The sequence below is a fragment of the Diadema antillarum genome, unplaced genomic scaffold, assembly GCF_040938485.1.
Source record: "Diadema antillarum isolate AM-2024a unplaced genomic scaffold, OU_Dant_1.0 seq00000565_RagTag, whole genome shotgun sequence".
In the NCBI taxonomy this organism is placed as follows: domain Eukaryota; kingdom Metazoa; phylum Echinodermata; class Echinoidea; order Diadematoida; family Diadematidae; genus Diadema; species Diadema antillarum.
The window spans coordinates 1,891,418-1,918,825 of NW_027271504.1; the positions used below are offsets into that span (position 1 = coordinate 1,891,418).

General features: G+C 39.5%; 1 protein-coding gene across 1 annotated transcript; it reads right to left on the minus strand.

Moving 5' to 3' along the window:
• Positions 1–236: 236 nt before the first annotated feature.
• Positions 237–26,067, minus strand: LOC139735214 (sphingomyelin phosphodiesterase 4-like). The gene is made up of 17 exons (XM_071645972.1): positions 25,984–26,067; positions 22,875–22,964; positions 22,130–22,345; positions 21,261–21,363; positions 20,427–20,488; positions 19,726–19,883; positions 16,182–16,214; positions 10,857–11,193; positions 10,183–10,328; positions 9,195–9,285; positions 8,202–8,368; positions 6,369–6,529; positions 5,224–5,429; positions 4,603–4,824; positions 3,808–3,924; positions 2,205–2,333; positions 237–721 (listed from the first exon to the last, which is right to left on the minus strand). Exons 1-17 carry the CDS (start codon positions 26,065–26,067, stop codon positions 323–325), a joined length of 2,721 nt encoding a protein of 906 aa, XP_071502073.1. The 3' UTR covers positions 237–322.
• Positions 26,068–27,408: the final 1,341 nt, after the last annotated feature.

Here is a 27,408-nt window from a genome sequence, read left to right on the forward strand (position 1 = left end):
GATGGCTTCCCTCAATGAACAATATTCACACTGGAGTGTCTCTATCGGCAATGCAAACATATGCAGCACTTATAGACTGTAACAAAAGAATATTGTAACAAAAACCATTGCACGGCAACATACCAACTTACAAGTCAAATGTAAAGAAATGTAAGGAACAAGAAAAAAGACAAGTGTGATTGTGGCACGAAACCATGAAGGTGAACAAGTTTCTTTTACAGAGGGGTGAGCACCATTTCACAAGGAGGAAGCACTTTCCTCAATTCGCAGAAAAAGATCTAAATCTCAAAACAGTCACTGAGAATTCTTTGAAGATGGAGCACTAGTCTACATGTTGATGGTGAAGGTCTTGATGGTCATGGTGGTGCCGGGCGTACACGCGGACCTGTGGCGAAAAGTCCCCGCTCGTCTCCCCTCTCAGGTAGTTGAACGACGCCCCGACAAACCCGACAAAGAGCAGGCCGACGAGCAGGAGCAGGACAAAGCCCGTCGGCGTCACGTCCCAGACATACCAGAGGAGGAGGTAGAGCAGGGCCAGGTAGGTCAGTGTGCGGTAGTGGGCCAGGAAGCGCAGGCTCAGCCGCGGATGGGCCCATGAGGGCACCCTCTCCGTCTGGTCGTGCCACTGGGAGAGGGCCAAACCCCGAGGGGCAAAGTACCACCTGGCCATGGCGCCCAGGAGGCCCCCCTGGCTGCACATTTCCTGGATCCTGTCACCAAACTATTGATAAATCAGGACAAAAACAAAACAAAACACAACAACAATATTTACAAAACAAAATGTTTCAAACATCATTAGATATACATTGTACACATTTTTGATATATTCTTTTTTTTTTAATGTGTGTGTCCACAGAAATTTACATCAAACTTTCATATGCTGTTAAAAATCAATCATCATCAGCTGAAGCCAGCAGATAATTTGGCATGAAATTGCCTCCTGGTAATGTTTTGTAAACAGTGTTTGGTGATATACAATTGTCATTCTTTCACTTATTGATTCATTCATGTCTTTTTTTTTATACTAACTGCATCCTGTACATTTCATGAAAATCAGAAATCTGTACCAACAATAGTGGCAAGAAACAAGTCAACGCAAGGTGTGGAAACACACATGTAAATAAATGCCCCAAAACATAACTTTGATGCTCAACTTGCATGAGGCTAAAACAAAGAATTCCTGCAGCAACTTGATATATCAACAGATCTGGATGTAACACAGAACCTAACTTAACAACTCTTTTTCTATGAGGCCAGTAGCACATAATCCTCTACCCCCTGGATAATAATATAACAAACTACCTGATAAGATAAACTCAACTTCCCACTCCAACGGCTCATATTATACTGAATTTCTATTGTGCACTCCAGTAACAAAGGCCTTTTGGAGAGATAGAGAGGATGGGTATTGAAAGAGGAAATTTATTTCTTATTACAACATACCTGATTCAACATCAGGGTGACATATAGTAGCATAAATTACTTGTTATGCATTATGCTCACAAATATAACTCTATATTAAATGGGTCAGTCAAATACAGGTTAGTGATTGGCTAAGCACAGTCACGTGGTGGAGGAACATTGGTGATGTTCGCCCATGGGCAGAACATTCTTGCAATGTTCTCCCATGGGCGAACATTTGCACGTAACAAATGACAAACGATACCAAAGGCAGGGCTCGACACTAACGGTGGCCCGGTGCCACCAAAACCGTACGTCGGGCCACCAAAATTTCAGAAAATGAAGATTTTGGTAGCCCGATCGGGCCACCAAATGAGGTCAGATGTTTGCCTTTGGGCCACCAAAATTAAAGTTAGTGTGGAGCCTTGCCAAAGGATTGAACGATCATATTTTTCACGCAATCGATAGGATAAATTTGCCTATTCAATACAATGTGAAAAAGCAGATTTGACTAACCCATATAATATAACAGATGATGACTTTTGTTGTCGGGAACATGTACCAAACCTTCCACCCTCAGGGTTTGAAATGCTATTTCGGGAGGCTATAAGTCCTGAGATGAAGTCGAGGGACTTATAACCTTCCTCAATAGCATTTCAAACCCTTCGGGTGGAACATTTGGTATGTTCCCTCCCCCGCCAGTCATCATCATCTATATAATATACCATGGAAAACTTACCGTGAGATGTTTCATGCATAGAAAACTAATGAGAAGATTAATGTCTGACATAGGCAAGACTTACATTCTCATTGAAATGGCAAGATAGTGCATGCAACACCCGGACCAGAGCTGCATTCTCATAGGTTCTGATTGGTTGAAGATCAGGGTCTCCCTGGTAGCAAGCATCTGAACTCCTCAATCTGTTAATTAGCTGCAGGAAAGTAGGTTAAAGGACAAGTTCACCTTCATAAACATAAGGATTGAGAGAATGTAGCAATATTAGTAGAACACATCATTGAAAGTTTGAGGAAAATTGGACAATCCGTTCAAAAGTTATGAATTTTTGAAGTTTTTGTGCAGTAACCGCTGGATGAGAAGACTACTGCAGTGTGTGAATAACTTAGATGTCACATGCGTACAACAATATAATGAAAATATAAAGAGAATTTCACAAAATTTCATCTTTTGCAAAAAGTACACATTCCCCCGACTCGTTACCGACAAATGTTATGGGTAATATTATTCCCCCTGCCTTTAGAAAGAGTCAAGTCAAGTGCCCTTTTATTATGCGAAAAAAGTGAAAATATGTTGAATTTTCTTTACATTTTCTTTATACTGTTGTACGTTTATGACTCACAAGCTGTAGTAGTCTCCTCATCCAGCGGTTCCAACACAAAAATTTTAAAAATTCATAACTTTTGCATCGAATGTCCAATTTTCCTCAAACTTTCACTGATGTGTTCTACTAATATTGTTGCATTCTCTCAATCCTTATGTTTATGTAGGTGAACTTGTCCTTTAATATCATATTATGCACAGAGAGTAATCACAGATTTGCGGATCAAGTGAAGCATTTAAAACTAATCCAGTGTCAAGGAGTCATACGCCTCAAATAATGTCAATGCATGTCAAACTTTAGAGTTGAGGTCATCTTTGAAAGAAATTTATGATAAAATAGTTAAATAAATGCAGGGAACTTTACAAGAAGTTCTGTAAAATCCCAAGCTCATGTTAAATTTCCATATGTTCCATCTGAAGATGCCAAAGAGCAATGAAACTGCCTTCACGTCTAACATCACACTCAACTCTGCATTTAGACATTGAAAGACCTTCATACCACTTTCTCCACAAGTTTGAAGGGATTTCTGTAGTCTTTCAGATCATGAACTGTTATTCCTCATTTAAGAGTCAGCACTTTCTATCACAATCATTTATTCAAATCCTATCCATGAAAGTAGTCCACTACTTGGTACAACATTGTGCAGGATATAAATCTTGAATGGTTTTGTGCGAAGTGCTGTGGAACACGATCTTGCATAAGATTAAAAACACTGTAGGATTTATTCCATTCAGGTCTACCTCATTACATAAAGCATGTCATCTTACAGCAAGATCATGTAGGAGCAGCATGCATGGTAAGTAGCATCATTGCCCGCTCTCCAAAACAGCTCAAGGGCATTTGCTTGTGAGATAGCAGAAGAGTGCAAAAGTATGTTTTTAGCAAATGTTATGCAATAAGTAATCAACCAATCAGGTACCAAGAATCTTTCTGGCAGTTGTAGTAAAGACAACTGTTTGTCATTGAGGAAAAAGGGCATTATTGGCTGTCATGGCTGTGCTTGCAGTACAACCCTTCTGTCAGGAAAAGCATCATCCGGACTACAATCAGTAGTTCTTGTCCTCACCTGGTATCTGCCAAGTTGTGTGAGCTGACCGTCCATCTTGTCTGGCGGCAGGTGAAGGTCACGACCCATCTGACCCACATTCCAGTTCATCATGTCCTCAGGATGGGGCATGGGAACCTGTTTGGGGTGGACATACTCAGATGGTCATACTGGACAAAATGGACACTGTTCCTCAGTCTATTTCTTAACCCGTTGAGGACAGACTGATTTTGCTATAACACATGTTTTCCATAGACACCTGCCCGAGTATACTCCGGACTAGTCTTCAACAGGTTAAGACAATTAGACTATCAGCCAAGGTACAAAATGCTGTATGGTAACAGGCTAATCTTTCACAAGCTTTTCAGAGTAAGCAATATTGAATACAAGCATTGCATGAAGATGATATGAGTAAGTTCAGTCTTTCATATTGTTATTCAAACTCATACTCTTGGGAGCTTTTCCATTTCAATTACTGGAGGAAGTGAATACAGCCATGAATATCAATGAACATGATGACTTACTAGTACTTCCATGTATACTGCATTTACTCAAGATTGTAACATCACAACAAATTACATCTTTCTGTGAGTGTTGTGCGCTGAATCATAAGCAACTGAAAGGAGAAGCTATCACTTTACATAGAATGTCAAACATGGGTGTATGCAGAAATAATCTTTGCGGCACACACTAGTGGTACATGCTCACATATTACATCATTCATAGTGATCACACTTTCATGCCAGGACAGGCTCACAGCTATAAACACATTTCACACAACAAAGCACAGTCATTGTAATGACAATTGTTTCTCACATCGAAGGTATCTGACAGGAACTCCGCAGTGCTCTGGAGGTAGGCCTCAGTCTTGCGGGCGTCGACTGGCCCGATGTCGTCAAAGAGGACGCTGTGGTTGGCGTGTCTGTTGCTTCTGGTGAAGAGGGATTTGATCATCTGCGTGATGTTGCCCAGGCCGGGACCTGCCATGGTCTTGGCCGTCACCTGGGCCTGAGTGACAAAGCCTAGCAGCTGCTGAATCTGACGGCAGCAAAAAATAAACAAACAGAAAACAAAAATAAAGGCAACCCACAGCAGTTACACTGCCCATAATAATTAATTACGTATTTTCTCAGATGATTGTGTGCATATAGATGTTGTGTTAAGTCAGAAGGTACAAAATATCTGAAATTTCTCACCACAATACAGATTTCAGATCATTCCACTAGTGGTGATCACTTACTAATATTCGGTTAACTGGTTTCACTCCATCCTACTTGTAGTAGTATCTGTTCTCTGCATCAAAATATTTGGGCATAACCTAAATTTTCTGAATGTTGAAGTCTTCGTACTGATTTGTTTTTTCGTTCAAATGGTGAAAATCATAGTGGGTAGAGTGTAGATTATTAAGCATCAAATGCAAAGTTGTTCTGTGCTCACCAATGCCTTTCCCTCGTTGGAGAAGAGCGGCCGGTACACGAAGCCAGCCGCCTCCACCTCAAAGAGGTGCATGACAGCCCGAGGGGTGAGGGATGAGGCGGAGGAGGAGGACATTGGTGACAGGAGGGGGGTGAAGCCAGGATTGGTGTTCAGGCTGCTGTAGGGCTGGGACTGGTGGCAGAGTAAATCAACCAGCTGCTCTTCCTCTGTGAAATTAAAGTAGGAAAGAGGGTACAAGTAGATTAAAGATCTGTACCTTTGCTAACTATACACAGCACTGTCCTTTGCAACAGTGCTGTACCAACAACTGATCTCTAGCTTGGAGACTGAGTGCGATTACTCAAATTTTGTGTAAAGTGCATACATGTACGTTAGCGATACAGACCTAAATACATTTAAATCTAATCTTGATCATTTTTGCTTTGTTTTGGCATTATCGATTTTGAATTACAACTTACAAAAAAACAATGATTTATTGCTTCATCTACACACCGTAAGTTCACTTCTCCTCACTTGGTCAAGGTAGAAGTGACCCAGATGGTTATTGCTGCACTCAGGTTTGAATGGCGCAGACAAGAACAACAGCTACAGTATATAATGCGCAAAACCTGCATCATGCACATAGCCATCTATTTTGAATTTGTGCAGTGATGGACAGACAGGTTTATGTTTTTATTCAGTCAAAAATGTGAATTTTGCCTCATGGACATTGCCTGATGGTTCACCATGGATTGTAATGTCAAATCAAAAGTCTAAGCAATAAAATTTTTGAGAGTTAAACATAAAAGTTGAGGTAGAATGTAGAAATCCTTAATGTTTTCCATCAGTAGTTTGATTGTGTCATGGGGTATCTCGATGAATGTGGACTGGTCATTGTCAGTGGCCTGGCAAAACATGGCATACGGTTGGGTTATGAATAGTGCACATTCCTTTGGTATTTTACTAATATATTTTAAGGTTTACATCATTCCCATGCCTTCTGAAAGAGGCAAGACAAGTGCTCTTTCCTTATGCTGGAAAAAAGAAAAATATGTTGAATTCTCTTTATATTCTATTCATACTGTTGCCCTGTATGTCACATCATGAATTGCCATAGTCTTCTGGTCCAGGATCAGTGATAATCAATGACACTACCCATCACTCACCGTCCTTCAAGACGGCTCCAAGGTGTTCCTGGCCAAAGACCTTGGCTACGCGGTACACCATGAGGGCGTTGTTTGGGATGAGGTCCTGGTGAAAGATGCGGGGCAGGAGTTCTTGGAAGAGCACCGTGTAGAAAGGAAGATTCTCACGCACAAACCGCTGCCTGGGATGAAATATATCAGAGCAATAACTTTGATGAGAGTATAACCAATAGATAGAAACCTGTTCAGTTTTAAAACACTAACTTATGTTGGTCATAATTTTTTTTTTGGGGGGGACTTCCAAAATGAGAAGAAACAAGGCAAGTGCCATAATGTGTCTCGCCCATTCGCGTACAAGAAATTGTACGCGAATGGGATATAACAGATTAAAAAAAAGAGATATAACAGATAAAAAGAGATATAAAAGAGTAAAAATTTATGGCAATAAAGAAGCGTGCCATAAAAACTTAACATTGGGCTCTAAAAGTTTGTTGACCCCTGCTTGTGACCTTTGACCATGTGGTGACCATCCACTCCCCAAGGGACATCTACCATCTAAGTTTAGTCACAAATGGAGTTATGGATCAGAAGTTATGGCCCATAATAGAAACGCGCCATAAAAACTTAACATTGGGCTCTAAAAGTTTGTTGACCCATGCTTGTGACCATGACCTTGTGGTGCCCATCCACTCCCCAAAGGACATCTACCATATAAGTTTAGTCAGAAATGGAGTTATGGATCAAAAGTTATGACCCATAATAGAAACGCGCCATAAAAACTTAAAGGTGCATAGTCCCGGTAGTGTACAGGGCACTATTGATGATACTGCCGATCACCGTTAGCATTGATACGAAGATTGCCAAAATTGAGCTGTCATCAAGAGTAAAGCGCGTAGGTGTTGCTAAGTAACGTTGCCTTCGTTGTCTTCTCTGCGCATCACGCAGTCTGTAGTAATGCCAGGGTGTGTGCATATGTGCTTCTTATCATGACATCACAAAAGAAGTTTGCTAAAGCTGTCATCCCCCTCCGCCGAATCATGAGCCGAACTGTGATCGGACCACTGACTACAGTGGATCGGACTTCTTCGGACTCGGGGAAGTGGGCTAAAGTGTAAGCGCCAAAGAGGAGTCTATAGCATAGGTCTCTATAGGAAACTTGTGCCGTGCGCCCGCGTACGCATTTGACTAAAACACAAGGACCATGCACCTTTAACATTGGGCCCTAAAGTTCATTGACCCCTGCCTGTGAGCTTTGACCTTGAGGTGACCTTCATATATGGTAAATGGTAAAATGCGAAACTTTGTATGACCCCTCTTCCCTCGAAGTTTGATTGCAATTGAAGCCCAGAGTAAAGAGTTATTGAAGTTTTTGTAGCGTTACGGACAGACGACAGACGGACGGACGACGGACGGACAGACGCCGCAGGCGATCCCTTAGTCTCCCCTCACCTCCGGTGGGCTCGACAAAAATGATTCAGTGGGTTATGCAATGGGTGCATAAAGCCTCCTAGTGATAACTGAAAGAGACATTAACTTAAAAAAAAAAGCACCCAAACTGGAAAGGTATATACATGTAAACACATGAGGAGTTCAGCTTCTCATGTCAACAAGCTGCTACAGAACCAGTTGTATTGTAGTTGTCAACTAAATTGTAAGATTATCTTAATTTTTAAGCATACATTATCTTCAAGCGATTATCATCACTGTTTTGTCTTAACTTGCATTTTGTTGGAAAGCAATCATCCATGAAAGTCAAGACACACATTTTCATTCAAAAGATAACACAAACAATCACTTGACTGCACATTATAAAGCATGACACGACAAACAGTATGTGAGTACCAACTGGCTCACCATCTCTCATCATTGACCGGGAAGGTCCTGGGCTCTCTAGAGTAAGCCCTGTATGTGAGGGCCTGGCTCTGTGGCGACTGGCCCAAGTCACGCTGGAATGTGCCCGCCCTCTGGGCCTCGTCCACGTAGCGCCACGGCTGGATGTAGCTCAGCCACAGTTCCAGGATCTGGGCACGAAGGAGTGAGGAGCGAGATACATTGTAATGTGTGTCAATCAGAAAGTCCCTTGTCAACATGGAGATATTCGAGTGGTGCACCACTCAATTACACCAAACCAAATAGGCAGCCTATACTAGGGCTGGCATCTACCCACAAATTCAACACCCCCCCCCCAAGTGTGTGCACAATACACCACAGAAAATTACAAATCAATGGCTGCTACATGTATCACAATGATACACACATTCTTCATAATGTTTGTATGCCCTGTATGATGCCAGATAGATATAACATCAATATTTCACTGAGGGCCAGCTAAAAGTGACAAGAAATGTGAATGCACTTGTACCATCTTTGTTCAAATTTCTGTTTCTCTGACTCCCCATCGAAAACTGCCAAGAGTTGCTTTCATCTGATATACACCGCGCATTCTGTCAATGCAGAATACACCATTTCTAAGGTCTCGAATCCATAATCTTCACGTTTGTGATCTGCTTGAATGTTTCTAATGAATAATAAGTGTTTGCAAATGAACCCGTTGAGGATGAGTCCCGAGTATACTCGGGCGGGGGTCCATGGGAAATGTGTGTAGAAGCAAAATTAGCTTGTCCTCAATGGTTTAACTTTCATAAACATATTAACTATCTGGAAATCGATCACTGTCCACAGCCATACCTCTTCCTATCTAATAGAGTGTACCTTCATTCAGGAGGAAGGGCAGATCACAAAGTAAACTAAAAAGAAAAGGAGACAAAGCAAAGGGAAGAAAGAAAGTAAGGCATGGACAGGGACAAAAAGAACTCTTGATTTCCCCCCCCCCCCCCATGTCACTACCTGTCTGAATGATGAATCCAGGGGAAAGTTGTCAAAGCCATGCCGCAGGAACACATACAAGGGCTGCTGCACAAACAGGGGCAGGATGTGTCTGTTGATACAAAAAAACCAACATACATGTACCAGTCACCAACAAGTTTGTATCGTCGGTAGGGCGACAAGACCTTGTATCTCAAATTTTGACGCAAATCACTTTTTTGGATTAATCGTCAGACAGGCAATCTATTGAGTACTGTTCTGTGCAAACCCTAGTTGTCTTACTCCCAAAATGAAGCCACCACGACATGTCAAAGGATATAAGTATAAAGTGACCCAAATTGTTATAGCGCTTTGGTTGCCATATTTTTCTGCTCTCCGAAACATTCAAAATTTTTAGATAAGAGGTTTTGTCACCCCCGACAGCAACATGTCAATCATTTGGAGAAACTGTTGAGGCTTGGTGGATGGACAATGCAATGGTCTCTCAGTGCAATGAGGTTCCTGCTTCATGGCGACTGGGCAACAGAGGTGACGCATCGAATAGGCAATACACTTCATCTCCAATGCATTGTTCGTTGGAGGAAACTCATTTAGCTGTCAGTCCAGGTTGCATGCATATTATAAGCACTTCATCAATGCTTTGGTGGCAACATGACAAATCCAAACTAGAGCATCTGCAGGTCAAGCAAGTATCCAGATATGTTTAGTATGTTGTTTGCTCCAGTAGAAAAGTTTTCTACAATTCCTGTTTACATATAGCTAAGTTCTCTCTCTCTTGTGTGGCACTGGTTTTATGACCCAACAGAAATACAAAAAATATGTGTATCAAGTTAGGATGATCCTTGTCTATTAAATTCAGGACATGCTTTGCAGGAGAAGCAATGGCAAGTTATCTAAAAAAAAAAGATAATAATAATAATAATAGCAGTAATAATAATAATAATAATAATAATCATAATAATAATAATAATAATAATAATAAATAATTGTCATATACAATAAAAATCACCTTTTGAGTTGTTCCAAGGCAGAGTCTCCCCTTTGCTGATAGGCAGACTGGTGCAGGGCGGGCTGGGCACTGTTCACAAAGAAGTGCAGGCGTTTCACCAGGATGCGGACAACGCGCACGTGGTCCTGGCTGGGCACAAAGTTCTCCTGCGAGTGAGAGGGAGAGAGATTGACAAACATCAAATTTCCTTTGGAACCTCAGCATTGCATTATACTATCAACATATTACTAGAGTACCAAAGTAATGATGTTGCAGTCTTCTTGTTTGAGCATGTTTAAAAACCATTGTGCTCACACATGTACGCTGTATTTGGGCTAGATGAGGTTGTTTAGAACCAGTTTCCATGGCAATGAATGGCTATGACATCACACTTTGGTACTCTATCAAGGGGCTTGGTCTGTGTCAATGCCCTAATATTTTCACATCTGAGCTAGAACTCTACGGTTCAAACATACCTCAAAGCGCTTTATTTATTTGGAACTGTAGCACATAAACAGACTACCAGATATGATAATATGAGAAAACCAGGACTGGTAAGACTGAAAAAAAGAGAACTTTTTCACATGAAAACAAAAAAGAGCATTCACACTGTACCCAGTCTTTGGAATTAGTATCCTTCTGATTCTAAACCAATACAAAGGCTGATAAAAAGTTATAAAAGCATTCTGTTCTACCTTGACCTGGGCCAGAAAGCTCTTCTCTGTTAACATCTTCAGTGAGTTCTGGTTGAGCCAGAACTCCGTCAGGGCCTGGACCAGCACCTCGGAGCGCCAGGTCTCGCCCAGCGGATCGTCTTGGATGGACTGCTGGAAGCCGAGGCTGTGTGAGCTGCCACCAGCCATGCCGTCCCCACCCCCGGGACTTGGCCCCAGGCTTGACCGCAGGTGGTGGTGGTGCTGGTGGTGGATGTGGTGGTAGGGGTGTGGGGACTGGGGGTGCAGACCAAAGCTGGAGTCCCCATGATGCATGGGGTCGCGATGATGGTGATGGGGTGCAGTGGTATTTGTGTGCCTGAAAATCATGGACCAAGACAAAGGAAAGAAAATAGTGGTATTGGAGAAAGTATATTCTTGTTTTTTAATCTGTTCCCTTCACCATACTGCAAGCAACTGAGAAGGCATTATTTTTATACCTATTAAAATGTGACAAGAGTTTGTAAAAAGAGGCAATTTTCTTGGGTCTATTGAAAGGATGTGTCCAAATAATAAAAACACATAAATTAGCAATCAGTGACTCGTATGAATTATGTACCGGGGGAGGTGTTGCTGGATATACAATTCTACATGGTTGGTAAAACTTCCAGCAAAACACATGAGAGAGAGAAAGAAACAGGAGAGCAACATAACATGTACTGAAATCTCCAACCTTTAAACCTACAAATGTACAACCAATTCACTAATTTTGGTAGACACACCCCCTTTTTGTTATTCAGCAATACTCACTCTTTAGCAATGGGATTTTTATCTTTTTTTAAACCACAATATATTTCCAACTAAAACATGCTCATGCTATATATCAGATTGACACATGACGAAAAAAAACCAAAAACAAAATAATAAAAATGGAACAAAACCAAAATCCATGCATCAAGTGAATCGTCAAACATCCCTATTTTCTGGCAGTCAAGTAGCATTTCATGAGATAACTGATATACAATTGAACCTCTTGTATCTGGACAAGTCGTGACCAGGGCTCATCCGGATAAGGGATTTGGCCGGATACGGGAAACTCAATGCTTTATACATGTACATATACATACACATGTACTGATGTTACCCATTGTAGTAGTACCACATGTAGTAATGTGTATACTGCAACCTTTTCATTGTTACACTCAGTAACAGACCCAAAAATAGAGGTTCGTGTTTGCAAGAATGAAATCATTTTCTTTTGTAAATTCTTGGGATGATTTACCTAAATAATTATTAAGAAATGTATCAAGTATATATAATTCATGTGTGTTTGTGTAGGAGTTCTCAAGGAGTTGGGAATCCCCCTTTCCTCCCGTAATTATTTTTAAAAAAAGAAAAAAAAATCACGGCGAGATTGCGTCCGTATAATAGAGAGATCCGGATAAAGGGAGGCCGGATAAGAGAGGTTCAACTGTATGTATGCACAAGACTGACATTTCACAAACCATGCCTTTCATGTTCCAAATGTAACATTAATATCATTCACCTGACCATATGCATGGTTGAATTAAACTCACAGTTTTCAGTTTTGTCATCTTTATTGTTGTCATTAGAAGGGATATTCCCAGAAATGAATTGTAAGCCATAAACTACCAGTGATTTATCCACACACACAAAAAAAAAAATCCAGGTATTTTATGTTGCACATGCACAATACTTAGCATGGCATGATATCATATGCATCAGATGGTTATTAGTGCATAACATAAAAGTGCAAAATCAAACCCACTCTATTGTTTATCTTGTAATAGTAGTCATGAGAGTAGAAGTAGAAGGAGCAGTAGTACAGTGTAGTAGTGAAACATCTAATTTACATATAGTGAAAGTGTAGAAACGCACAGTATATTACAACATGTTGATACATCAAATAAAAGAAAATGTCTGTGTGTATAATTTGAATGATGTGGTATTACATTCTTCCACCATTGCATGGTCAGTGACAAGCAAGAACATAGTTGTATAACTACATGTATTCAAATACTGCATATCAATCGTCATACATATAAATAAATTGTATCTTTAAAAGGTTATAGGGATGAATGGTGTAATATATGCATACCGAGCTTGGAGTACATTAATGTTGTGTATTGGTAGAATAATTGGCCTTCAGATCCACTGTAAAAGCGTGGCACCAGTGCATGTGTGTGTTTGTGTGTATACATACATGTGCAATATAATCTCATCAGTGAAAAGTGTGGGGAAAACTGTAGTATACACTGTGCAAACCACTATGACATCACACATCTAATAGTATTCTGGGGCATTATGATATATAAATAAATATTGCCCGAGCCAAGACCATATTGCATGAACCAATAGATTTGTTGCTGTTCTGTCAGCACCAAAGAGGGAACTAATAATATTAATCTCTTACTTATAAAGTAACATACCAAAGACAGAAATTACAGTTTATCTATTTAGGTTTTAACACAGGACAACATGTATAATACATTGCAGTGAAAAGGTAGAAAAAATAATTGCGTTTTCAACTTTCTTTCAAAAATCTGGCGACTGTGTGAACAAAAATTTGTCTTGGGCAGCATACTGTACATGCATTTTAGTTCCCAATATACACATCTAAACTTTTGCTAGCACTGGAGTGAGCTTACTGACATGAATATTTCTACCTTTATAACACATGGATATCAAGCAATACACTAAAAAAATGTACAATCACTGCCTGAAGATAAGAAAATAAAACAGAGGTATTTAAAAGTTTGGCTGACAGTTAAAACTATGAGAAAACACATGCATTCTCAAGGCTGCCAGCATTCACTCGAGCCATCAGGGAGGGGATATCCAATGTTTTTGCGTTACGTGCATATCAACAGGCAATGGTATTAATTCCATAATCAGACAGGCATTCATACTCATTTGTTTAAAGGGGCGGTATAGTATTGGTTGTGGTCCTAATAAAAGGTTGGTCCCACTTTTTATTAGGACCACTTTGTTTTTGGATATCTCAGCCATTTCAATACCAAATTTCATCAAATAAACTTTAAATTCCTCTTAGAATTGTATGCTCTTTCATATCTTTTAAGTGGTTTCGAAATGGCCGAGATATAAAAAAAAAGACAAAAACATAACCAGGTGGTCGTAAGGTGGGTTTCACCTTATATTCAGACCACAACCAAAACCATACCATTCCTTTTAATTTTTCCAATTAATTTTTCAGGGAGCTTCCTGCAGAATCTGGCAGACATGACTGACCACTGCATTATCTTCTCTTCCTTCTTCTGCATAGATACACTGTAGTCTTAGCTTGCTTCTAGACTATTAAACACTAATGAAACTACTGAAATATTCCATTTCTTCATTTGCATTGGGTATGAATATGGGTGTGAACATGAAAATGTGCGCAGAGGGCGGCAGCACATACTTGTTTGACGAGTCACAAATGCTGGTGATGACATGCAGATGAAGGGGTGGGAGCATGGGGACAGTGATGAGGCAAAATGAAGAACTGGCTGAATGCGAACACTACACAATGCATCACTACACAATGCATCACTAAACCTGCAGCCACTGTTTAGAGCAGCATCACCAACATCCTTATAGCCATGACGTGGATTACATTCACACATAGATACATTTATTTATTTATTTTTTTTTTTGGGGGGGGGGTTCCTTGGGCAGGTATCAAGGGCTTCATTGTGAAGACAGATGGCATCTGATGAACCAATTGAAACTGATGCAGATCTGGGCAACTTCCTGCTTCTTTGTGACAGCTGCTCTCCATTCTAACCCCACCCACCCCCTTCCCTCCCTTTCCTCCTACCATGTCAAATCTGAGGATTATATTAATTTAAATCCAGTGGGGACAACTTCTCACACTGCAATGGCCACTTGACTTGACCACTTCTTTCTCAACTGCGACCTTAAATCCCCACAGGAGCACTTCATGACTGTGGCCTTGGCAAAACAACACAATCAATGTATCCCCATTTCCATGCAGGCACCAAGACTTTCTTTATAGAAGTATGTCAGAATGCTGTTAACAGAACTTTTTCATAACCTTTTGCACATACCTGACTGCTTTGGTGCACCTCAAATGAGAACCCAAATACCTGATCAAGATCATGCTAACCCACTGAATGTACTTTCAGCTTCCTTCAGACACACATGAAAATTTTGGACATTACTAGTTAGACAACCTCAGGTTCTCAGCATTCATCTCTTGTGAAAATACAAAACAACAAAAATGGCAAATTGCATGATTAACAAATTTGAATGCACATGCACATTGACAAAGCAGTTGCACATACTGCATGGGTAGAACAGAGGTTACAAATATGTGTAAAGTCCAAACAAGTATCAAATGAAATGCAGAACTGAACAACAACAAAAATGAGTATATGAATACCATATAGAAAGTAAAAAAGAAAAAAGATCTGAATGACTGAATAAAAAAAAAAAAATCCCATGGACAATTGATTTTTGCAGTTAATAGCTCCAAGCTATGATAAATAAAGTGAAATATGAAGGTGCAATATTACAAACTGCAGATGTTACGAAACACAAAACTCAACTTGCCACACTGGAGGTAGTGTTAGAATAGCAGAGAATGAGCATCTGGTGGGATTTGCAAACCAAATCAAAGCGTGAAATGTGAAATCTAGAGTCCATGGAACCCAAGTTGCCATAGGGAAATGTGTGGAATTATTACTAGCTCTTTCTTTTTTTATACCATCTATTATTTGATAATAATGATAATAAAAGAGAAGATAAAATGACTAAATTAATCCTTGTGCTGAGACATTTGTACTATGGTGATATGTCTTTAGAATCTTCTTCAATCTATCGGCAATATACTTCCCATGGCATAGGAGGACAACTAACCAAAGATGTTGTCACAGATATTTCTCTCAATTTGCTCTTTCTCTCTGAAGCCGCATTAATCATTCAAAGAAAATAAGAATATAATTCATCTGTCTGAATTCAATTACAATCTTGTTTTGGGTAGACTCACTGTAATGTAATAAACAGATGGACTGGACTGACGATTTTCCGGTCAAAGTTTAAGACACTATTCAAAAATACTGTAATCGCTCCTTTCACAATTGCGGACAAAATTCTGCTTTCATATGTTTTGTGAATACTTCTCAAACATTCTGTCTGGGATGGCATATTAAGTGGTGGACTTCAGTATACCTTTGACTGAATTGAACACACATTTCCCTATAAATTAGCATAAGATGGCTGGTGGAAGTGCATGGACAAAACATGACATGAAGCTCAAATATTCTGGAACACTTAGTAGCAGTAGCAAGGATGTTTTTCATTGGAATGTTGCTTGGGATGACTTACAGATAGTGATACAGAACGCCATACTGTGGAAGTCTGCAAAGGGAAAATGGTTGAATCTTTGTTTTTTAGAAGAGACTAAAAACAAGAAACCTCAAGAGGATTATGATACAAACTTTACACACAAAAAAAAGACAAAAAGAGAAGCTGGTTTTTCAGTGATGCTTGCCAACACAACATTACATATTAAAGCAGTGTCTGACATGGAAAGGAACACACAAAATGATCCATCCAAAGGGTTTGAAAAGCTATTGAGAGAAGTTACGAGTCCAAAGATGAAGTCAAGGGATTTTCTACTCCCCAAAAAAGAATTTCAAACACGGAGGTAAGAACCTTTTGTGTGCTCGTTCTCAACAATAAAAGTCACCATACTGTATGTTACTTTGTATGGGTTAGTCAAAGAATATTTGAGTAACACAGATCTTCAACTTGAATTTTTCGTTGTGGTTTTTGCAGCATCAACAAGAAGACCACAGCACGCCAGTTAGCTGGCTAGGCACTACTATATACACCTTCAGTGTCTTTGCACACAGTGCATACATTGTACCTATCCTATATTGAGAGCTCAAATTTTATCATGTGCTGTTTCTGTTGTTTGCCATTTGTTAATACTTGATAATGCTCTCTGGCATTAATGATCTAACGAAATGTTCTGCCTACGGGAAAATTACAAATGGTCCACTATCATCTGATCATGGTTATCTAACATCCAACAGCTGACTGGTATTTGACTAACCCATATAATATACTGCAATAGATGTAAAATCCATCTAAAAACAATTATGTACAACGAGTGTGATATGATATCATCTTGTAGGATTTAACAAAATAAGAATGCATGATGCATGTACAACCTTGAAGAACACAAATAAACCCCCAAAATGCATCATTACACCTTCTAAACCTAATGGATGTCAAATTACCATGACTGGTGAACCTTGGTGTAAATAATGCATCAAACCCATGTACTCTAATGAGTGCCCATGCCGACTGTACATGTGTAACTACATTTCCAGTGACATGTCATGCTGTGAAATCATATCAAATGTTCCTCATGTTATCATGGAAAACTGTGATAATGGCAAATTCGCAATTTACCTTTGAACCTTGGTATGTAAATCTATATAGATAATATCACTTCCAAATTACAAATTAAAGGACAAGTTCACCTTCATAAACATAAGGATTGAGAGAATGTAGCAATATTAGTAGAACACATCATTGAAAGTTTGAGGAAAATCAGACAATCCGTTCAAAAGTTATGAATTTTTGAAGTTTTTGTGCAGTACCCGCTGGATGAGAAGACTACTGCAGTGTATGAATAACTTAGATGTCACATGCGTACAACAATATAAGGAAAATATAAAGAGAATTTCACAAAATTCCATCTTTTGAAAAAAGTACACATTCCCCTGACTCGTAACCGATAAATGTTATGGGTAATATTATTCCCCCTGCCTTTAGAAAGAGGCAAGTCAATTGCTCTTTTATTATGCGAAAAAAGTGAAAATATGTTGAATTTTCTTTTATATCTCTTTATACTGTTGTACGCATATGACTCACAAGCTGTAGTAGTCTCCTCATCCAGCGGTTCCAACACAAAAATTTAAAAAATTCATAACTTTTGCATCGATTGTCCAATTTTCCTCAAACTTTCACTGATGTGTTCTACTCATATTGTTGCATTTTCTCAATCCTTATGTTTATGAAGGTGAACTTGTCCTTTAAGAACATGCTGTTTCATGACTATGGGTCTAAATCTAGTCAAAGAATTTCATTTTCAAGATTTTATGTCAGTGTCACTGATCTGATTTAGTTTCTTTTTTTTTTCTTCTTCTTGAATTTGGTATTGAAAGGAAACTAAATCTGTACCTACAAATCTGCAAATTACACAATCACAATTTTACTTGATACACAAATGTTTTTAAAGTAACTCAGTCTCATTTTGCAGATACATCTATGCTCCTTTTTTTGTTTGTCGATCTGGATGATGCCATCGTGACCAGTCTTTTTCATTCGCAGAGTTTGTTTTCTTTCTGCAACAAGTCAAAATGAACTGTGATCACAGCTAGCTTGAGTTGACAAAACTAAAGCATTACATAATTTTCTAAACTGAACTTGAGAGTTTGAAGAAATAAACAACAGACACACACAGACACACAAAAGATCTCACTCACAAAGTCATATATAAATGAGTGTGTGCAGATACATGAGAGCGAAAACATCCCATAAAACTATCCTTTTATCATAAACTTCATCATTTTCCCATATCATAATCCTGCACACCATTTTCTTTCGTCTGTATGTGTGTTAATATTGAATAAACGAACAGTAAAATATGATTTTTAATACAAGGGGTTCAGTAATTGGGGTAAACACACAAGGATCTGAAGCATTTTGGCAACACTGCAACTTAAGCTTTCTAAAAAAATGTATACTGCAGAAGGATTGCAAAGCAAGTTTATGTGATATGTGCCCAGGATAAATGTCATGTTTCAAATGTCAACTTTTAAATAAATGTGATGTGAGATACCATGGGCCTATCTTAGCAAGACAACACTTTGGGAAGATTACTTAGGGAATATGATAGAATCATATTACAGGAGTAGTACACCAGGCACGCTTCATGAACTGTTGAACCCAAGATTCCTTCAAGCAAAGGGGGAGCACTTCTCCTCGACCCAAAGTGAAACATTACCCCAACCCATGAAAAACACTATCCCCCCTCCAAAAAAAAAATTAAATGAATAAAAAATAAAAAATGTTCCACAGCCCTTACAATCAACCTTTGCTGCCGGTAGCAACCACTGCTGGGGGAGGTCATGGGGTGAAAAAGCACTGTGATCACCGACTGATTTGGTAAACCATATCACATTAAAATCGTAGGTTGGCAAAGAGCATCAAGTCTACACAGACATTTACCTTGCTACTCTTTCAGTCAATGAAGATGCAATTCTGTACTCATGAAAAACCTTTCAGAAGATAAAAGTCAACAAGTGATTCCAACCGCAACCCTTACACAAAAATTAGAGACTGCCCTATCAGGCCAGGTACTTTGAGCATTATTTTACTTAGACAACAGAGCAGGCACCATAAACAAACAAAACAATACTGTTTTCATATTTGATGATCCTCTTCATGTGACTATGACAAATTAAGTCAAAGTGGAGGAGTTTGAATCATCCCAGGTAATGGTACATTGATGCACTTTCTTTACCCTCACTGTGATTGGGTGCAGATGCTCATATCAGCTGGCTTACTTTCAACACCGATTAGCACTAATGACCAAAGACAAAAAGTCTGTCAAAATGAGAAATGTTATCTTCCAACAGGATACAGACTTTATGTCGTTACACTTGGTCAAATGCTAATGAAATACACAGCCTGGTAACTCATGGCCATTAACCCATTGAGGACGGGCTGATTTCGCTATATAACGTGCATTTCCCATAGACACCTGCCCGAGTATACTAGGGACTAGTCTTCAACGGGCAATATGGGCAGGTAAAGGCTTTAAAGGCCTCGAATAGCTGGGAGGAGTACTCACCTGTAGGGTGACAGATGACTGGCATTAGGGCTAGGGGTGCTGGTTGTGATGGGGACCGGGGGTATGGAGCGGCCATCGCTGCGCAGGAAATAGGACAGGTACTGGTCCAGCAGCACTGGGTAGAAGCAGTCCTGGGGCTGAGCCCAGGTATTCATGGACTACATTAAAAAAAAATTATTTGTCTTAGAGTACATGTTGAAAGAGTAAATTAATTTTTCAAAAACAGGTATATCTTCCCTAGGCTAACTTTTAATTGGACTTGTGCTGTGTTCAAATTTTCCAACTTCCATAATTTTAAATTAACTGAGTTTGTCCCATGTTTACTTCAATTTTTCCTTTTTTTCTTAAATCCCTATATTTCAAACCCCTAAGATATTACCGAGTTGATGCTCATGTTCTATAGTATCCCATAAGAGCCCTAATAATTACATGTACCTACTCATACTTACAGTGTATAACATCCCAAGTAATGGCTTGTTTCTTTGATTCTGAAGAGAAAAAAATATATATATTGATATATATGCACTAACATTTTTTCGCCAAATCTTTGGCAAATTAGTAATAAGGCAGAGCTGCAGAAAATATCATAAATCTATTTGGACCTGTTGCACAATACATGATTACCCCATTACAGAGTGGAAAGTTTACAAGTACTTTTCTGCCTGTGCATTTCACAAAAATGGTATATACATAATACTCACCTGGTGCACTCTATCACTGACAAGGAAATATGCAAATATGTACATGTAGTATTCAAATGCATCTGAAATCAACAGAAGTCAAGGATAAAAAGTAAAATTTTTGTGAAGATTGAAACATACAGTTTCTCTCTCTCCCCCCCCCCCCCCCCCAAGCTTTAAACACAACTCAATGTTTCCTCAACAAAGACAATTTTGGAACATTCTGAATGGAACTTCACATTTAGTAGTCCTGTAAACCACTGCCAAGGAGTGAGGACATCTCTGGCAGAAATTTACTTCAGAAGGAGAGCAGTGAAACAAAAATCATTGATCATTCAAAGTATTGTACCCCACTGGAATATTTATCAAGTCATCTATCATACCCTTCCATACTTAGCTGAAAACAGTTTATAATTGTCTTTGTAACAGTTCTTAATGTTACAGTATTTCATAATTGTGTGACAGCTTTATCATTTTGTACACATCTCAGCTCAAGCTGTGTCAGATGTTACATTCATTCATATTCTCCTTCATGATAGAGAAATTTAATGTCTTTAAACACAAAAGAAAAATAAACCTTTCCTTATGTGCTCTTTCAAGGAAAGGCACATGGGAATTTTTTTACATAAAGCAAGCATAATGGTCACAGAACACTCACTCTAACTTAAAGATGCATATTGGTCCAGGACGCAGCACTTAACGACACCACATTATAACTTTTCTTTTTGAAACAACTCTCCCATTCTGGTTCAAACTTCATCCCTAACTCGTTTGATTTGCCCTCTTTCTTTTTCTATAAAGGATTATCCTCCTGCAACATAGCATAGAGGCAGCAGATGTACAGTACAAGGATACTGAGCATAACAGCAGAGGGCGCCCTTCCATGAGACTGGTAAGCAACCTTGCCGTGGTAGAATGGAGGAATGATGCCTGCCATCAGAGACTGCCTTGTCGGTGCCTGGTGCGGTGAAGATATAAGCATCAGAAACATAGACACAGTCAGTTATAACAGTCTGTATTAGCCACACGAAGGAAGTGGCAAAAATGTTGGGCAAGTTGGTTGACATTTAGAAACTATTCAGCCACAGTAATGCTGACATCATGACTTGTGATGGGCCTTCAGTAAGCACAATATACATGTATACAGCACAAGTTTATGCCTGTGATATCTTGAGTTTGAACAGACCTGAGTTGTTCACAGTATACAAGCACTGCTTTTTAGTGGATGCCTCATTTTTTCCCCCTCAAAACATGGATAATAAAATGAGTTTGGTTTGAAACAATGTAGTGTATGCTTTCAATTTGCTAATCACCTCTAATTTTCATCATACAGTGAATGAACATGTGTAATTTTCATACATTATGCTCTGTTCTATTAAAAAGAAATGAAAATACATGTACACTGAAAAAGATTAACGAATAAGACTAGATATGTCTGTGAAGACTGCATAGAGTCTCCGAGATAATGGGCAAAGAAAGACATCTTCTACTACTTCTGAAGAAAATATTCTCATCACCCAATCCCTCCAGCAACTCTACCATGATATCAACAACAGCAACAACAACAACAAAATTGCTGCACAACTTTACCAAACATAACAAATTTGTATGGATTATACAGCAGGAAAAATGATGTACTCATCCTTCTGCAATTGGAGCCATTTGCACAGATGAAAACTATGCCATGCAGCACACATTAATGAATTATACATTGATTTATTTACAGGCAATTTGTCCACAGGGAACTCATATCGCAGGTACTGGTCACTCTGGAGTTTGTAGACCATTGAAAAGACTGGTCCACTGGGGGAGAGGAAATCCTGCAGGGCCTTGAAGTCTTCCCGGGAGATGTAGTTGGATAGATCGTGAAGGTTCCAACCCTGATGTCCATTCAGGCCATAAATGGCATCTAGGATCAAAGGGTACACTCCATGGAGATCCTTTCAAGGTAAATTGAGAGAGCAAATAGAGAAAAAAAAAAGATCCTCATTACTCTTTTTGTTTTGTTTTGTTTCTTTTTCCTTTTTACTAGCAAGCTTCTTGACCCCTTTCCTTTGAGTAAATATCAATCTCGATTCAGCTTGAAAAAAAGGGCTACCCTGCTAAAAGAAAACTGAATAAATAGATAAATAAAACAGAACCCAACTGAAAACACAGTTAGTTTTATAGGATCAGAAAGGTCTTTTATGATTGCCATTTCAATGCCAAGAATCTGAATCAAATTGGTTGTCAGAAAGCACCAATATCAACGTCAGCGTCAAGGAAAATGTTTCTTCCCAAATAAACATACAATCACGTAGGTCCTTCATTCAAGTCTTCCTCAAAGTTTCATCAATAGATTTCTTTAATTCGAAATAGCTTTCCCTTCAAATTTACACGCACCATACGACTGACAAACTTCTATCAAACATCTTTGCCGAGAGACAGAGCCAACAGGTCTGCCGTCTACAAATGTATGACTACTCTTACCTTGCTGGAAGAACGTTTGATGAGACTTTCCAACTCCAAACATCTTGTTTTGACAGGAAATATTGTCGAGCAGTACGACTGGACCTGGGACTGAAGACAAACAAAGTTCGCGTGTTCAGTATGGTACCTTGTTCAAAACAACTCACTCTTCGCAAGAGATCGCAGTGCATGCTGCTTGCACAATCTAGAAGTAAAGTTAGCTGTCCAATATTATGCAAATGGGGACTCAATGCAGGGTGGGAGCTAAAAATCAATCAACATTGGGGTGCTCCTACACAGTCATACTGTTTGGGCTGGTTGCAGTTAAAAGTCAATGTGCAACGATTGTAGCTACTCCAGTCATTGAAAGAAGTCGATGTGTCTGTCTGTGGTCACGTGCGGTCTAGGAACTGCATTTCTCATCCAACAACATCAACTCGCAATAAAATTCAGTCGTTTGCGTAATCTTCAAGCATGAAAAAATGCAATTATTGTCTATCATTCTAAAGGAAGAACAATGTTTTGCTCACATACAGTTACTGGATTAGTTGAGAGATCTGTTAGCGTTGAATAATGATGGCTAACTTCAGTTTCTTCAGATTATTCGGGCAGTGTATGCCCCTTAAAAACAACAAACAATAGGGTCTAATAGTAATAACAAAATAGATCCTAAATAAAATAAAAATAATAATAATAAAATACCTAGATTTAGATCTGGAGTTCTAACGTTACTAATAATATGTTAGACAGAACTGCAAATTATTCCATTAGTCTAACATGTTAGAGCTAGGCAGTAACATTTAGGCACAGGCCACTAGCCCACAGCAACCTTCGTCACAAATTTGTGAAATTAATTATCATGAAATTTAGAGAGCGATACACTGCTACACGTTGCGTTGGTACAAACAGAATGTTAACACTAGCTAGGTTTGGATCGAGATTCCAATTTCTAGTTTATCAAGCAAAACCGTGTCACTACAACCAGGGGCAGGGCTGCCAACACTGGAAACTAGTTGAGGATGAGACTCCCACATAGTAGCCTTCATCCTAAGAAAATCAGATTTTCACCGAACCATGAAATGAGATCAATTATCCGTAGATTGATATGTAACATACACATAAACAGTGTTATAAAATCAGTCCATCTTTTCATTTTCTTGGAAAAATCTCGCATTTTAATAACTTTTCGCATACACGTAGGCCTGTCGTAGCGTTGGCTTCGATTCGCCCATCATCATATTCATAAGTAGAGAGCTCGCTAGCGCCGAGCCAGTGCGCGGCCAGTCTGCGCGGCGTCCGTGGGCAGTCGTAAATCACACAACACCTATAGCGACTCCCGTGGGAGTAACCGCGAAGCTCTCCACGGGCTGCGCGATCGGGCAGCCAATTTCACTGAAACAGGCATTGTAAGGTCCATTTCGTGTACCGTTCTTACCACATGGGCTTACTTGGGGTCAATAAATCTTCCTTTCAAAAAATCAGAAAACACTTCAATTTTGAAAAAAGTTAAGTTTCGACACTGCCATATTTTGTGCAATGTGGATTAAGTACAAAATATACCAAGGTCACGACAAATAAGTGCGAAATTTCGACTTAGCGTGCTAACAGATCGTCCTCCTCGGGCTACCTTAGCGGTTCGTAGCAGACTCAAACCAACGTACAAGGAAGGCAAAAGTAGTTGAGGTTTGTGATTCGAACATGTCGTTTGACATAGGGTCGTATTACTTTTGAAAAGAATGATATCAATGCACCCTGTCATAACTGCTACAGCTAGCGATCATCGCGAAGAGTTGAGCACTGCGTGTGTAGAAAACGATGTACTTGCGCGAGAGCGCCATCTAGTGCTCAATGACGCTAGCTACATGGTATAGGCCAATGCTATTAGGACTCAAAATGAGTGAGATCAATAGAATTTAAGAAACCATGCATGCAAATGAAATAAAGTTTTAGAGTGAGAAAGGACCAAAATGAGTGAGTCTCACGCTCAATGCGTGAGAGTTGGCAGCCCTGCTACAACACTAACAGTTGTTGAGTTGGGTTGACAATAACCGCACCAGCGACCCCAACACGTAGAGTAACTGCGTCAGTAAGTGGCCGTGCAGCCGTTCGCGGCAGGTACAACATACACGGTAATATACAGCTAAACACAGCATTGCACTGTTACATGCACACTGCACATATACTAACACACTAGCAATCAACAAAAACCAACCGATAAAATGGGCACGATCTCTGACGAAAGTGAAATTTTCTCACCTAAATGACAACATATCGCATCCAAAATGAAATTTTCGGTACTTCTTAACATAACAGTTAAGAAACAATGGTCCAAGAAACTGGATTTTTTGTCGTTTTCTCGATGTTCATGGATTTTGAAAACATATCCTCACATAAAATAGAATTTTCGCGAGCCGATGTGGGCCGCCATTTTTTTCAGAAAGTGGATGTTACCATCCAAAAAAAAATGAGAAAAACACGAGAAAGACATCAACAACACCGCCAGAAGTGCGATCTTGTTTGCGGCCAATGCATGTGCGCACGCTATTTTCACGTGCTCTCGCAATGGGAATTGGCGCTTACGCAATGTTCGCGAGACATGTGAAGGCGTTCAGCTAAAGATCGCGGAGCACGCGCGTATTGCATAGGGATTGTACATCGTGCCGCAAGCAGAAATACTACGTCGCATATCGCCCTTATCGGCGAAAATTGTGCCGGGTTTTGCCCTGGTAAATCATGAAAACTGCGTTGGTCAATGGTAAATTTCTTTCATGAAAACAATTGCGTTAATGAATAATCTTGTCTATGATATATGAAATGGTTGAAAATAATTTGCCTGATTTGTTTACAAGTTGGAAAATCTCTTAACAATGCTTAAACTGCCGCAAACGGGATATTTTACTCTATACCGAGTTACAGCGCCCCGCGCCGGGCCGGGGTTACAATGTAGGTTAACAATTGATCTAGTAATACTACCTCAAACACAATGTTTGGGACTAACTAAATTCAAGGCCTGCTCTAGCTCTAACGTTTCTTTACGTCGACCTAACATGACTTTTAATTATATATAGATAAATCAAAGATTAAAGTTCATTCGTTAAATTCAGCACAGCATGTTCTGAAGCAAACAAACCTTGAGAGTGCTCAATTCATCACTGTTTTTAGGCAAAGAAGCACTACCGCCGGCGAAACTCGTCCAACTCATGGTCGCCGCCATTTCTTCAGATTTTGTTTGAGTCGTCACACTGCTGGCGCTCTTCAAGTTCCGATCCTCGGCCTCAAGCTACGCTGGATACGTGCAAAATGTACCGCCGGGAAATGTAAAAATCTCGTAAAATTGCGTCAACGGGGAACGTTAAAACGTCTCGCCGGGAGATGGAAAAATGTTCAGTTTTGCCGAGAAATGTAAAAACGCTGCCGGGAAATGAAAAAAGTATGTATTTTCACGGTATTACGGATACATGTTACATGTATCCGTAATACCGTGAAAATACATACTTTTTTCATTTTTTTTTTCACTTTTTTTACATACATACATACAGAGACTCCAACTCTCCCGTTTTCGACGGGAGATCTCCCGCCGAAAACCCATTTTGGCAAAATCTCCCGTTCTCCCGCTTGAGATTTTAATTTCTCCCGCCCTGGCTCTTTGTCTCCCGTTGGAAAGGATTTCTTACTTATTTCTATCGTATGTTGAAAAAATAAGCCTTAGATAGCACCAGAGAGCATCTAGAACCCTAGGAACTTCGTGCTTCGCACACATCAACTTTGAGTCTCCCGTTTGCTAGGGGTTTCAGGCGGGAGAATCTCCAGATCAGATGGTGCTTTGGGTTGGAGTCTCTGCATGTAGATGATGAATATTCATGATGAAGCGGGACGGGTGCCCAGATAGTGCTTACCCTAATCTCGACGGATGATGGCAGGGCGGTCTCGAATTGGGTCATAACGAAAATAGATACAGTGTATTTAAAACAAGCTAAATGTGTTGTTTGAAATGATGTATTCATAATAGTTTTATTGGACTCGACATTTTCAACCATTCTATATTCCACACACAAACATATAATATCTTCACAGACATTCTATATTCTACACACAAACATATAATATCTTCACAGACATGTCATTTCCATTCACCCGATTTTATTAATAGTATGATAGACACACACACACAAAAACCCTAGTATTTTCATTTCAACATTTGTTTTCACACAGCAAGATAAGTTCATTCATTCCATTTACAGCATTTACAAGCAAACTATTATTTCACATTTAGAGAAAGTTTCATTGACGGTCGAAAACAGAGTTTTCATATTTGGCAGACATTACATTCTTTCATCTCCGGAACACCGTCGACATTTCCAGTCTTATAAGACATCAACCCGAGGTCAGGATGATTATAAACAAATTCAAATTATTTTCCTTGACGATTCCAAGGCACAGTCCTTTGGAAAAAAAAAAAAGGCTGGCGTGAGTCCGGTTCCTCAAGATCGCAAACTCTTTCCATTTGGTTGAATAACTTCATTTCTCTATTTCACCCATTGACAATCTTATTGCA